A 15,476-nucleotide genomic window follows, 5' to 3' on the forward strand; every position below is an offset into this window, starting at 1 on the left:
CAATAGTTTATCATTTCTTTTTGATTCCATGTGAAATCAGAAGAATGGAATAGCTGCAACAGAAAATTTACGGCTTGCAAATCCTAAAATGTTTAATAACTGGCCCTTCACAGGTCTGCTGTCCTCTTTACTAGATAATGATCAAAGATGACTAAATCATAACTTGAGACACAGTAGGCAACATGATTTTTAAAGTTTATCTATATCCTAAATATTTCTATTAAATATTTCTATTATTTCTATTAAATATTTATATATATATCTTTATTAAATATATTAAACTGACCCTCTCTCCCAGGAAGAAATATTACACTATAACCCAGCACAAGTGCACACATATGCACAAGTTTCTTTACTAATAACTTTACTATATGCCTTTATGCTATGAGGTTTTCTATTCTTTCCCATATATTTTAAATGCTTGCTATGACCCACTAAATTGCTCTTCCAATGCACTAATTGGTCAGGATCCATTATTTGATAAAGACTGTTCCATTTCCTTATACCACACACAAAAATAGATTCGAAATGGTTGAAAGACCTAAATGTGAGACAGGAATCCATCAAAATCCTAAAGGAGAACACAGGCAGCAACCTCTTCAACCTCAGCCACAGCAACTTCTTCCTAGAAACATCGCCAAAGGGAAGCGAGGGCAAAACTGAACTACTGGGACTTCATCAAGATAAAAAGCTTTTGCACAGCAAAAGAAACAGTCAACACAACCAACAGACAACCGACAGAATGGGAGAATATATTTGCAAATGACATTTCAGATAAAGGGCTAGTATCCAAAATCTATAAAGAACTTATCAAACTCAACACCCAAAGAACAAATGATCCAATCAAGAAATGGGCAGAAGACATGAACAGACATTTTTCAAAGAAGACATCCAAATGGCCAACAGACACATGAAAAAGTGCTCAACATCGCTCGGCATCAGGGAAATCCAAATCAAAACCTCAATGAAATACCACCTCACACCAGTCAGAATGGCTAAAATTAACAAGTCAGGAAATAACAGATGTTAGCAAGGATGTGGAGAAAGGGGAACCCTCCTACACTGTTGGTGGGAACGTAAGCTGGTGCAGCCACTCTGGAAAACGGTATGGAGGTTCCTCAAAAAGTTGAAAATAGAACTACCATATGACCCAGCAATTGCACTACTGGGTATTTACCCCAAAGATACAAATGTAGGGATCTGAAGGGGTATGTGCACCCCGATGTTTATAGCAGCAATGTCCACAATAGCCAAACTATGGAAAGAGCCAAGATGTCCATCGACAGATGAATGGATAAAGAAGATGTGGTGTACACACACGTACACACACACACACACACACACACACACACACACACACAAACAGGAATATTATGCAGCCATCAAAAGGAATGAAATCTTGCCATTTGCAATGACGTGGATGGAACTGGAGGGTATTATGCTGAGCGAAATAAGTCAATCAGAGAAAGGCATGTATCATATGATCTCACTGATATGAGGAATTCTTAATCTCAGGATTAAGAGGGTTGCTGGAGTGGTGGGGGGTGGGAGGGATGGGTGGCTGGGTGATAGACATTGGGAAGGGCATGTGCTATGGTGAGCGCTGTGAATTGTGTAAGACTGCTGAATCACAGACCTGTACGTCTGAAACAAATAATACATTTAAAAAAAAAAAAGAAAAAAGAAAAAGAAGAAGATAGTAGGAAGGGAAAAATGAAGGGGGGGAATCGGAGGGGGAGACAAACCATGAGAGACTATGGACTCTGAGAAACAAATTGAGGGTTCTAGAGGGGAGGGGGGTGGGGGGATGGGTTAGCCTGGTGATGGGTATTAAAGAGGGCACGTACTGCATGGAGCACTGGGTGTTATATGCAAACAATGAATCATGGAACACTACATCAAAAACGAACGATGTAATGTATGATGATTAATATAACATAATAAAAAAAAAGAGAGAGGAAAAAAAGACTATTCTAGATACCAAGAAAAGAGATTGCAGGGGCGCCTGGGTGGCTCAGATGGTTAAGCGTCTGCCTCCAGTTCAGGTCATGATCCCAGAGTCCTGGGATCGAGCCCCACATCAGGCTCCTGGCTCAGTGTGGAGCCCGCTTCTCCCTCTCCCTCTCCCCCTGCTCATGCTCTCTATCTCTGTGTCTGAAATGAATAAATAAAATCTTTAAAAATAAATAAATAAATAAAAAGAGATTGCAAAGAGGATATTAGATACTGATGTATATTCTTTTCATATTCAAGAGCCAGCCATCCTTCAAGAGTATAGAACAAATGACTATTGGAAACACCAAAACTATTCTCAAAAAGCAAAAAACACCAAAACATATTCTCAAAACTATTCTCAAAAAGTCTTAACGATGTAATGTATGGTGATTAACATAATAAAAAAAAGAAAAAATGTAACATCTATGTAAATGCTCAAACTCCAAAATTGTAACCACAGCCATATCTTTGCCCTAGAAAATTTTGAGACCAGAAATTCATCTCTACCATGGAAGAACCTTAATATGGTTCCCAGGCAGGGTAAGGTTGCCAGAAAGGAGTCCTCAAATAACCATATGAGTCAACCTTTAAATAAAATGATTTACCCTTATCCAGCTGGATTCTCAAATTATCCCTTTTTTCCCCCTTTGGCAAGATTAACTTTAACTGCTCTGCCTCCCAGTAATTGCCCAACAATTCAGTTACTTCCTAAATCAACTCCTTCACTGTGATTTATGTCGGCATGAAAGAGGATACTAGTCCTCCTGTTAGGTAAGGCAGGAAAGCACATGTTAATCCAAACGCTACCTCAAGTAGTTAAGAATACAGTTCTGTTTCATGCCCTCTAAAAATAGGATTTTTTCAGTTATGTTTATATGTTTTTATGTTTTATACTTTACACTCCCAAAAATAGACCAATTTTCCCAATTCTGATTATCAGTGTAAATTCTAATAAAGGCTTTAAAGAATCTTTTAAAAGTCTGGGGCCTCTTTTGCATACATCCAGGTTAACCAATAGATTTTTATCTGTGAAATCAACAACTGACAAAAGCTTTAAATTTATCTTAAACAAGTTCTTTCTTAAAAGAAAAAGAAATGTTACAAGACTCAACAGTTAAACCTAAAACTGATTATTCTTTGCCAGGATACTGATGGAGAGAATTCAACACAATAGCTGGTACAGGAAATTTTGAGGGGATATACATACAGTCAGTAATTTGGAGAGGTAAAGGGGTTGCCCATTTAATAAATAAGAATAAGCTACAGTTTAATTTATACTTTAATTCACCAAGGATTTTTCCTAAGGAGTTAAGTAGTAAGAAGAAATCTAGAAAGTTCTGGAACAATCACACCACTCTAAGGAGAATTAGAAATATTCAGAAGTAAAATATCTTCTTCTGGCACCTTCTCCAGCTATAGCAATTAATCTATTTAAAGCCAGAGGGATTACCAAGACTTGTTAAGTTCAGAAGAATATAAAGCATCAGCAATAAAAATCACTACAACGTTAGTTTAAAATGTTCAACTCAAATGTAACTTAGAACATATCTGAGGGAGGATGGTTATGAAATGCTGTATCTAACTCTAGCCTCTTAGTAGATGGTACCAGGAGTCTGTCAAAAATTAACTACGTTAAAACCAACAGAAAGCCTACAAACTTTTTGGCACAGAAAACAAATATGCACCAATGTCAACTATACCTCTGAGAAAAAGAAATGACTGATGAATAAAATCAAAAGAGAAATGACTGATAGAAACAACTCCTAATAGTAAAAAGTCAGCAGTGCACTCTGGCCACAGAGCTGACACATCATGATCACATTCTTCTTCTTCAATAAATAATTACTAAAGAACTGTTGTTTGTAAGCCATTATTATTCCAGGTAAATAAAAATTTCAGGAAATGAAAGAGATGGTTACAAAATTCTGTGATCCTGTTGGTGAATTCTATAGTTTCCTGAAACTCAGAACAATCTAGTGTCTTTCTACTTGGGAAGAATAAAACAAGATGAAACCAGAGAGGGAGACAAACCATAAAAGACTTCTTAAGCATAGGAAAGAAACTGAGGCTTGCTGGAGGGGAGGTGGGGGGGTGCAGATGGGGTAACTGGGTGGTGGGCATGAAGGACAGCACGTGAGGGAATGAGCACTGGGTGTTGTATGCAACTGATAAATCACTGAACTCTACCTCTGAAACTAGTAATACACTATATTGTTAATTAATTGAACTTAAAATTTAAAAAAAGGAAACCCACCCACCCCCAAAAAAGCAGCAAGTGGAACAAAGAGGATACTAGTCCTCCAGTTAGGTAAGGCAGGAAAGTGAGAGTGAGTGACTGAGAAAGCAAAGGCAAGTCTTTGTTTGGACAGGATGTAAGAAAGAAACTTAAGAAACAGACCTGCAGCAAAAGAGCATCAAAATTTGAATGAAAGACATGTTTGAGGGCTCTGGACTCAATCTGTTCTTATGTCATGAGCAAATGCACATACACATATAGTCTAAGTATTCTATGACACTAAATATTGAAAGTGTACATTCTACAACAGGCCTACAACAACGATTAATAGCAAGTGAAATTTTGGCTTTACCAAGCTCATGAGAAATTACCTGGTGGTAAATCAGGATCTGTGGGAGCAGCCTGCTGAATTGTTCTTCGGGGTTTTACCAATGATTTTGTGTTCTCAGTAGTACTTCGGTTGGTAGAATTAGAACCACAGCTTTCATGGTCATCCTATTTTTATTTTAAAGAAAAGGAAAGTATCAACCACCATTCAAGAATTAGGAAAGGTTTTTTTTAGTTGAATATATACAATTTATGGTTACTAAATTTGATTAGCAAGACTCTAATTTCTTAGCTTTAAAAAATCTATATAAATAGCCAAACAATTCTTATGATTTGCGCTCTCAAACAGCATTCAAAAATAACAAGTAGTTTAAACCACAAATTCTTCCTTTCTTGAGTTGGTATCTAAACAAACCGCTTGATAACATTAAAAAATTCTTAAATATGGCTTTCGCAAAAGAAGGCAATTTAACACAAGTTTTTTTTTAAACACTTTCCATCTGAATACAAAATAAATGGAAAGGGGGCAACCCTCTTGGGTCCCCTCCCCACTCGGGAGCTTTGTGCTATCACTTTGCTATTGCTCAATAAACCTTGCTTTGCTGCCCACCACTCTGTCTGATCTCTTTTCATAGCGTGACCAAGAACCACAGGGATCGACAGAGAAAAAATCCTGTAACATTCATGGAGGCCCATCAGGGATCTGTGCCATCATTAAGGACAACTAACCAATAAAGATCCTCAAACTCCTAACAGTGGTTCAGATGGAGCCTCACATGGAGGTCAAACTAGACATCTACAGGGGACCCCTTGATAGATCGGGATGAGAGGAACCCTCACTGCCACCCCATCCAATGCCCCCCCCCGCCCCCGCACCAGCAGGAAGTAGATATGATTTGTTGTTGCTCTTCTTCCCTAACAGCAGTTAGGGTTATCTCTTCAGAGGCGGGAATGACGGATAGTTGGAAGGCAGGGAGGCAGGACAAGGGGCCCCTCTCCCTGAAAGGAAACCACCCTTAAAAGGATTTTACACAACCCTGGAAGGAGCCCTCCACCCTTTTCCATATGACAGAGACATGTGACAAAAATCTGATTGAATGGCAGGTGCAGAGAGGGTTAATCAGATTAAAACAGCCCACCAATAAGCCCATAACAACCCCTGGACTTAGAAACTCAGGTGGCAACCCTCTCAGGTCCCCTCCCTCCTCGGGAACTTCATACTGCCCACCAAATAATAATAATAAATAAATGGAAAGAATCTTAACTTTCCCCCATTTTTTGTTTATATGTTAAGGCTCTCAGTATTTGTGTGTTAAATTATGAATCAAAGCTGTCTTCTTAATCACCTTAATGATTAATCTTAATCATCCTTAGACTCCTTTGCAACCTATGTAATGTTTACTGAATTATTATCCACATTAGATATAAGGTTTCATTGGGCTTTGATATGAATAACAAAAACTTCAACAAAACACATTTTTTAAATGTATTCCCTTATTTACACAATGCAGACAGTACTCTTTCCCTGCCTCGATTCAACAGAAGTTTATATAATGCTTTTATGTGCTGTTGGATGTACAAAGACAAATCAGATTTCATACCTGTCCTCAAAGATGTCAGAATCTATTGAAAACATACATAACCAGTTCTACACAGTACTTTTTTTTTTTTTTTACAGCACTTTTTGTTAAGTTAGGAACAGAGAGTCATTCTATTTGGAAGAACTAGAGAGGTCAGGCTCATAAAAGTGAATATAGGAATGTTTTAGGTTAAGATTGGAGGCTAAATGGAGGAAAACCGTAAGCAAAAGGAAAAGAGTATATATGTATGTAACATGTACAAGGAATAATGATTAGTCAAATAAAGCCAAAGTATTCAATGCTTAAGATGAAAGAACCTACCAGAAGCTGAAGGCATGAACCAGTTCAATAAAAATGGGGTAACATTAAGAACGATAAAGATATTCTCAGTCTTCATTCTAGTTGCCATGTTTCAAGATTTGATATTAGAATGCCAATAACATATAAAAAAGGAGATTTAGTAGTTCTAGTAAAGAGACAAGAGTGGGAGCAGTAAATGAATAGTTCAAAGAGTGAAAGAGAAATTAAAGTGGAAACAATAAACATAGACTGTTCTTTCAAGAAGAAAGACAATACAGGGAGGAAATAGATGGATAGTAATAAAGTAAAAGTACCTGGCATCTTCTTTTTCCTATTTTCAGGATAAAAGAGCACATTCTGCCTAAAGGAAAGATACATATAAGGAAATATCAAAGGTAAAAATATAGGGGCACCCGGGTAGCTCCGTCGGTTAAGTGTCTCACTCTTGATTTCGGCTCAGGTCATGAGATAGAGCGCCGAGTCAGGCTCCACTCTGGGGGGGTGGAGCCTGCATTAATCAATAAAACTATTTTATAACACAAGAATGGTGAGGAATTCAGTTTTTCTATTTTACATATTTAAAGACAAAATTTCAAGATTAAAAAGGAAAATCACTAAATTCACCAATCTAATAGGATACCAGAATAAGAACAATAAGACCTTTAGACAACAAAAACTCTTACTCAATACCATACCAAGAGAATAAAACAATTATGTAAGATGAATCCTTTACAAGATAACATGGCTTCAGATGCTGATGATGTATTAGCAAAAGAAAAAAATTTGAAACTTCAATACAAGCAGAAAGTAAAAGATTTGCTATCATAAAGAAAAAAATTCTCGTATGAGTTTATGTTCATTTTAAGTTAATGCAAAACAAACTTTCATTCCACAAAACAACTTCACTATTCAATCTTTATAATGAGATCTTCTGTTATTTGGGGGGATGTTATCATCTCTAAATACTAAGACTACTACTGTGAATAAAACCTTACTGTAATGACTTTTAGTTCAGCTTACGTCCTTAAAAATGTCTGTAGTCATACACTTCTGCACAACGTTAACATTAAAAGCACACTATTAATTTTTGAAACATATGGTTGTCTCAAAAGCCCAGAAGTAAAACATGTTCATTAAAGAAATGTGAAAAAGTTCCAAGTGAACTGCCAAAACTAGCATAATTATGAAAATATTTAACACTAAAACCATCTGAAATCACATACTGTATATAGATTACAGTGATGTCATAACAAACATTCCAGCCAAAATGCACTAAAACTACTGCAGTCCAATAAATCTGGCATACATGAGATGACAAACATTTTAAAGTAAAAGAAGTTATTTTTATTTTTTAAAAGTTATTAGCAGCAAAAAGGGTAAAGTACATAGACTAAACATAAGATTTCAAATAGTTAAAAAGTGAATAAAGCTTCCCTACAAACTACACATTTTTATTATTCAAAAGAAAAATCTAAATAATTTGCTTAAACAAAATTTATAATAAACCTGAAATTTTAGTGTGCTTTAAAAATGGCCATTAATCATGGTACTCAAAGGTACTATAAAACAAACACTACCAAATGTGCAAATGCAAATAATTCTTAATTACGGTTAGGAAATAAGAGTTGCATATATATTTAGAAAGTAATCCCTTTGATAACTTGAACTTGTTTTCTTTTCAATTACATTTTAATTGTATCAATTATAAGTCAGCTTCCATTCAAATCCTATCCCAACTACATTAAATAAAGCAAAACAAGAATTACAATATTTACCATTAAAACTGGAATTACTTCCATCATTATGAGTTCACCATCTGTTCCTAAACAGTATGCATCACTCTGGACACATTTACTTCATTGAAAGTCTCTAATTTCTAATAAAAGAAACCCTGTTCTCAAAAATACTAGCTAAAATGTTTTGAGATAATTTTTAACCCCAAACACGTTACAGTTGTATCTTTCTTATTTAGGTTGCAATTTTTCCCAAAATGTCTGGTAAGTCTATTTCATGGCAAAAGAATGTTTTCTCTTGGGGACCACATAGCTATTTCTGAAAATACTACCCTTTGCTGCTCATGAAACAAGCAAGAATGTCATTTCCTTACAAAAGTTCTTAACAGAGGGAAAATGTGGTTAACACTACGTAAATAGATCCATTACTTTCATACTGACAGATTATAAGATCAGGTTGCATACTTTTTCACCTTAGCCCTCATAAGGGGGAGTCAATTAAAACTTGAAACCCATCAACTCCCAGATTCACAATGATATGAATAAGATTGAGGACATGACTTAAAACAGGTGGCTGAATCATTCCAACTACTTGTTTAAAAATAGACAAAGAGGTTAAAATGAAAGAAAAGAACTGAAGAAAAAAAACTGGAAGGTAGAATTAAGAAGTGATGTGCTTTTACGCTCTTCAGCCTTGTGGCACGCAGATAGGCAGAAAAGAACTGAGGCTTACCTGGAAGCTCTGGTCACCAAAACTACTGAAAGACAGAGTGAGGGTCTTGCAAATAACCTACTACAGAACTCGTAGGGACATGCACCTTTATCCTCTCTGGCAAGTACAGTAGCAAGTACTCTAGCAATTGTCAAATGCAATAAAGAATCTCTAAGAGTAAACCTGAACTTGAGAGACTCAGCCAAATAAAGTCACCAAAGCTGGGGTATACCTGGAGAACACTAGACAGAGCCAGGGAAAACACATTCACTAACTTTCACGATAAAAATGGGAATCTCTGGCTCACCTCTACCCTGACAGCAATATTAATCAACTTAATTTTAGTCATTAAAAAAAAATACCTAGCACATTTAAGAAGGTACGTATGCCCCCAATCTCTTCACACATCAATTTTACCCACAGAAGAGGCTGCTTCCATCTTCTCTCCCATCAAGGGTGAGAATAAGAGGTTGGGCTGGGCAAGAAGAGGAAAAGTTGATGCCCCCTTACATTCCTTTGCTTGATCCTCCCAAAAGAAGGAATAATCTGACAGTCCAAAGCTGAACATTCATTTGGCTACATTTTTAAAAATGAAAGAAATCACTATTAACTGTAAACACCTGTGTAGTGGGGCCTGTCTTCTATCTTTGAGATCCATGCTGAGTACTCAAGTAACAGAGTAACCAGAGCCATGTACCCCAGATTAGCCATCTCTCTCCTGACTTCTTTTCACACACACACAGCCACCTGACTGAAGATACTGCCCCAGTCAGAAAACTGTGCTGGTTAACAGCAACACATTTAAGGAAAATCTGTCCTATATTATTGCCTAGGACATCCCCTTCCCTCATATCACTAGGCATATATCATATTGCCAACCTCTCCTCCTCCTCTCTTTTTAGACCACTGGACTTGAACTGGTTAGACCCACTCATATTTGGAAGGTGAAACAGGCAGAAATTAACAGAGGAAAGAACAAAAGCATATACAGAGGCATTCTGGGAAAAGACACATTCTACTACCTAATTTTTCCCAGAATTCACAAAGGGGTACAGGGGATTGGGTGCTTAAGTAAATTAATAAAACTGTACTTCTCTTACATATAACTTCTTCAACAAGAAAGACCTGATCAATGTGTATTTATGTGTTAGACACCTAGGGAGATGTCTAGTCTACACTAGATAACTAGTATAAATAGACGGCCCTTATCTCGGTACTTTACTTACCTACTTGACGAACAATCCTTATATGCATAAAAAGGTTAAGAGCAATGTAGGTTAGTCAGCAATCATATATGTCACAAAGAAACAATAATGACCTTTATTGAATACTTATATGTGCCAGGCCAGGCCTCAAGTATTTTAAGGATGAGGAAATTAGAGCTTAAGAGGTCCCAAGGTCATGTACCTCTGAAACAAATAATACTGTATGTTTAAAAAAAAAAGGGGGGGGGGAGAAGATAGCAGGAGGAGAAGAATGAAGGGGGGGAATCGGAGAGGGAGACGAAACATGAGAGACTATGGACTCTGAGAAACAAACTGAGGGTTCTAGAGGGGAGGGGGGTGGGGGGATGGGTTAACCTGGTGATGGGTATTAAAGAGAGCACATTCTGCATGGAGCACTGGGTGTTATACGCAAACAATGAATCATGGAACACTACATCAAAAACTAATGATGTAATGTATGGTGATTAACATAACATAATAATAAAAAAAAAGAGCAGGGAAATGATTGGAAACCAGCAGCAGGCATTAAAGTAAAAGGTGTTTTCTTGGGCAACAGCCACTTCATGTGGCTTTGCGCCTCTTAGGTCAATAATTTAAAAGCCTAAGTTGTATATAAGGATTCCTGTGCTAATAAGAGTTCTGGAAGGACACTATTAGGCAACTCTATGTAAAATTGTATCTGGATTTGCTTGGCTTTGTATCTATTTTATAGCTATACTCACTATCATTTTTTTTTTTAAAAGGGGATAGGAACATTTTTTCCTATATGACTAAAAATTTTTAGATTCTTTAAAAAAAAAAAAAAGGTCCCAAGGTCAAAAAGATAGGAAGTGACTGAGCTGGGATAAGCTCCTCCTATAAGCCCTTTCCTAAACTTAAAAGACCAAAAAGCAGGGAGAAAGAGAAAGAAGAAAGGCAGAGAGGGAGGAAAAGACAAATAGAAAATTTTTTTATTTATGGCACTTCTAATGTGTTATCCACTGCTAATGACATTACACTCATCTCTCTTAATCCTCTTAATAACACTATGAATTAGACACTATTCCCCATGCAAAAGTATCTCCATTTAAAGATCAGAAAACTAAGGCATAAAGAGATTAAATGGTTCAAAATCACACTGGTATTAAATCACATAATCCTAACCACAGTTGCTCTACTTCCTCCCTATGAGAAAAGGCCGCCTAACAGCATAGTACTGAGTACAATATATTTGGAGGAGGGATTGATCACAGTAAGCTTTAGTCAGAAAAATGTCATGAAGGACATGAGGTTTGAAAAGACTGTGCCCTACAGGACAAAAAAAGGGGGAGATTGAACCAAGAAAGGTAGGAAGGAAAAAATCATATGTCCTATTGAAGAAAGTAAGTAGTCCAATTTAGGTAAAGTAGAGAACAATGAAACATGAGGCTATAAAAAGCTAGAGTAAATGATCTCTACCATGAATATCTTCCTTACAGGAATTTAAGCTTTATTTTACATATTGGTCAGCCAATGAAATTTAGGAGTAGAAGATTAACAAAATGAAGTACTTAATTCAGGAAGAAGAATCTTGTGGTTATGTGACAGAAAGCTAAAGCAGAGATACAAACAATTTACAGATTATTATAAAAGTTTAGAAATTAGATGATGTGGGAAGTAGCAATGAGAATGTTTTTAAATGCTTGCACCTCAAAGTCAACATGTGTAAAATAAAAAAACTCTGCAAATGACTCTTCCTTTTCCCTTACCTCCATTTCAAAAAAAAAAAAAATCCTCTATCCTTTTCATCTAATTCAGTCAACAAAACTACCATCTTCTCAGTCCAATAAAGTGAAATGTGAACTTTTAGATCTACTCTAACTTTGCAAAATGATGCTAATGAGCTTTGAAAATTTCAGAGCAGTGTGATGCTTGACCACGAACCATACAGGATGACCCTGCTCTCTAAGCTCCAGACTACCCAGGAAATAACCATCTGCTTCTTTAAATCTAATTTTATAGTAAATAATAGACTCATTTTGGGATATGTAGCATTTCTGGTGAAAGCACATCAACCAATACGTCGTGTACGTCTACAAGGGAACTGAACACGTACAAGTCAAGATCAAAACAGCAATCAAGAGTTAAAGATTTGGGGCTCATCCAACTAGAGGCAATATTTGAAGCTACTAGATTTCCAATAAAAAGCAAGATAAGGATTAACACTCCTAAAATGGCAGACTAGATAAGTGGAAAAACTTGGGGCTGGAGGATGCTAACAATAAAGTGAAAAAAAAAAGAAAAAAGAAAATTTTAGCCAGGTTCAAAGCAGTGAGTCAGACTGAAGAAGAGATACAGTTATGCTCAAGGTATAAGAGCTGACTGAGGCAGGTAAGGAATAAAGAGGACTCAAAATGGTCCAAGGACGACAGGAGACCATTACCAGGCTCAACACTTGAAACCAATAATGAGTAAAAACATCCAACTCTTGAAAAGAGGCCAAAAAGAGCTACTGCCAACTGCTGCCTAGAACTTAACATGAAGCTGCATGGCAAGGCAATCAGAGGAAACAAACCTCACAAATAAGAACTGACACAAGTAACTTTGTATCACCCAACAGCAACACCCAGGGGCCCTGAACTGCCAAAGTAAGACTTGGCTCCAGAGGAGAAGCCAGAACAAGTTAACTGTAAAACTACTAGACAAGAAGGGATGAGCAAAAGGGCTTGAGAGAAAAGGCGGTACAAGATAGTGACCCTATTCAAAATAACCTTACAAACCACTATTCTAAAACACACAAAGCAATCTGATGCCAAGATAGCTAAAGAAATCAATGACATTCACTCACAGTAATATTAATCTTCTAGAACAGACTGAGAAGGTTTTAAAATAAATGTATTAAAATCCTCAGAGTGATATGAACGAATAATATCTATACATACATACACATACACACACACACACACACACACACACACACGAAGTAGAGAGATGGCCCCTCCTTCAGCATTATGATTATAGAACTATATTAAATTTAAACAAACCATCAGAACAAAAGAGCCTAGAAACATATCCAGATAGATATGAACACTTGGAATATGACAGAGGTGGCATTATAAATCAGTGGGAAAGAAAAACTATTCAAATGGTACAAGAACCATTAGCCATATTCCTGCCTCACACTACACATGAAAACATATACACACACACATAGTCTAATAATTTAATTTCTAACCATTCAGTATTAACTATTTTCTTCCTGTCTCCAAATAAAGAAAATTACTTAAATTAAGGGCTCAAATTATTTGGGTATTATTTAAGCAAGGTATCTGGGTATCTGATAATTTAACACTAAATAATACTTTACCTTTCCAAATTATCTATTTATACATAAAAATATAAATATACACAAAAACTATACTGTCCACACTGAAAATATCAACTCAACATAAATGTCTGTGGGCTCTCTAAATTCTGAGTAATTACAAACATGCAAATTCCTATCATACCAATCTAGAAAAAGCAACATATAGTATTTACACTCTTTTAATGGAATTAAATGTCAACTTTGGGATGGTCAAATACTTTAAAACAGGGTAGGCAGACTTTTTGTATAAAGGTCCAGACAATAAAAATTTAGGTTTGCAATCCACATAGTATGTTTCAACTACTCAATTCTGCCATTGCCCACTGAAAAATGAAAACAGCGATAGACAATATGTAAACAAATAAGATTGGCTGTGTTTCAAAAATAACCTTTATTTACCAAAACAGGTGATAGGCCCATGGACTGTGGTTTGATGGTCCCTGCTTTAAAACATTTGTCCTAATAAAATGTATAGGATAAACATTTATCCAACTTGAAATCGCATTATAACCCAGTGTTTTCATCATGTAAGACAAAAAATTCAGACCACCTCCACAGCTAGGGAGGAAAAAGCACAGAATTTTTGCGTGGCAAAAGTAATGCCAACATGACAAGGCATTTCTAGTGTTATCCCTTTGGCTATCATATAACGAAAGAGTAAAGGTTTAAAAAGAGAAAGGAAAGCAAGTGGCAGTAAGAAAATAGGCTTAGGTTTCTAGGAGAAATAGAAACATATATATAGAAATACATAAACATTACTGCAAGGAAATAATATATGTAACTACAGCATATTACCAAAACAGCATATTCTAAACATATGTAAGTGTAAAAGTTATAATGTTGCAAACATGGTAAAATAAGATCTAAAAGTAACATAGGAAAAAGTATGGGTGAAAAAAACTGGAAACATCTAATCACATGTAATTCTAAAAAGGGGAGAAACTCCCAGAATATACTAATTATTCTAATAAGAAAAAAATGCATTTCAGATAAATTTTCAGTGAAGCACAGAATTTTCCCAATAGTACCATGAATACATTCTCAATAGTACCACTAAAGCCAAGTGAGAATTTTAAAGGTTTTAAAGGAATGACATAAAGATTAAAAAGTATTTAATGATATAGTATAACAACATTAGCAAGTATAAAATTCACAAATTCTTAGTCAGATTATAATGACTCCTTTTGCTTTAGCTATGAAAGGGACTTTTACTCCTAAAGAAGTGGTGTAATACTAAGTATGCTGCTTTTAAAAAAAGTGGGGGAATAAGGGAAAAACTCAACAGCCATAATGTTTACCATATTCCTGTTTCAGTAAGAAACACTTGTTTATTTTGTTTTGAAACCCCCTAACATCTATTCTATATTTGAGTGTCCATTTATACTCATGCTTTAAACAATGGTCAAGAAAAGATGTAAATACTTTTAACTATTATAAGAAAACAATGTATTCTTTATTAAAAAGAATAATTTATATATCTAATAAACTTGTTTTCCAGAGCCCATACTCTTTAACAGTTTAAAATCTGTCTCATTTGAAAAAGAAGAATAATGATATTTTTTTATCTCATAAAGGTGTATTCAATCTCTTATTGGCTTTTTTGACACACGAAAATTTTCTGTTAACATTAACTACTTAATACAGAAAACCCTAAATAACATTTTCCCCTTCTAGGACATTGCTGTTTGCACTGTAAATATTAGAATAATTTTATATATACTCAATGAAATTTCCTATTTTCCCTATAAAACAAATGCAATTCAGAGGCAAATAATGGTGTTAATAAATATGATACTAAAATTGAGAATGAGATCTAATTTGCAAGGATATCTGCATTTAGACAAGTTGAGGCAAAGAACAAAACCTGCCAGGAGAGTTAAAGGGTGCACTGTTACACAGGTATGAGCCTAGACTTCAGGAAGATCTCAACAACTAACTGAATACTGATCAGAAGCAGCACCTCTGTGTATGCAGATGCACAAAATAACCATCAACACCAAACAAGATTCTCTCAAAATTACTCCATCTTTGGACAATGTGGA

At 35.7% G+C, this 15,476-nt stretch overlaps 1 protein-coding gene across 6 annotated transcripts in view; it reads right to left on the reverse strand.

Moving 5' to 3' along the window:
* Positions 1-15,476, reverse strand: part of VPS13B (vacuolar protein sorting 13 homolog B) — a 750,734-nt gene that overhangs the window by 691,639 nt on the left and 43,619 nt on the right. For all 6 annotated transcript variants that reach the window (XM_028108562.1, XM_028108579.1, XM_028108553.1 and 3 more), the window contains one exon: positions 4,603-4,726. In XM_028108562.1, the coding sequence (XP_027964363.1) occupies positions 4,603-4,726 (124 nt within the window). The remainder of the gene's footprint in view (positions 1-4,602; positions 4,727-15,476) is intronic.

The sequence above is a fragment of the Eumetopias jubatus genome, unplaced genomic scaffold (genome assembly GCF_037043125.1).
Source record: "Eumetopias jubatus isolate StellerSeaLion01/CBP00866 unplaced genomic scaffold, mEumJub1_p1.0 scaffold_4, whole genome shotgun sequence".
Lineage (NCBI taxonomy): Eukaryota > Metazoa > Chordata > Mammalia > Carnivora > Otariidae > Eumetopias > Eumetopias jubatus.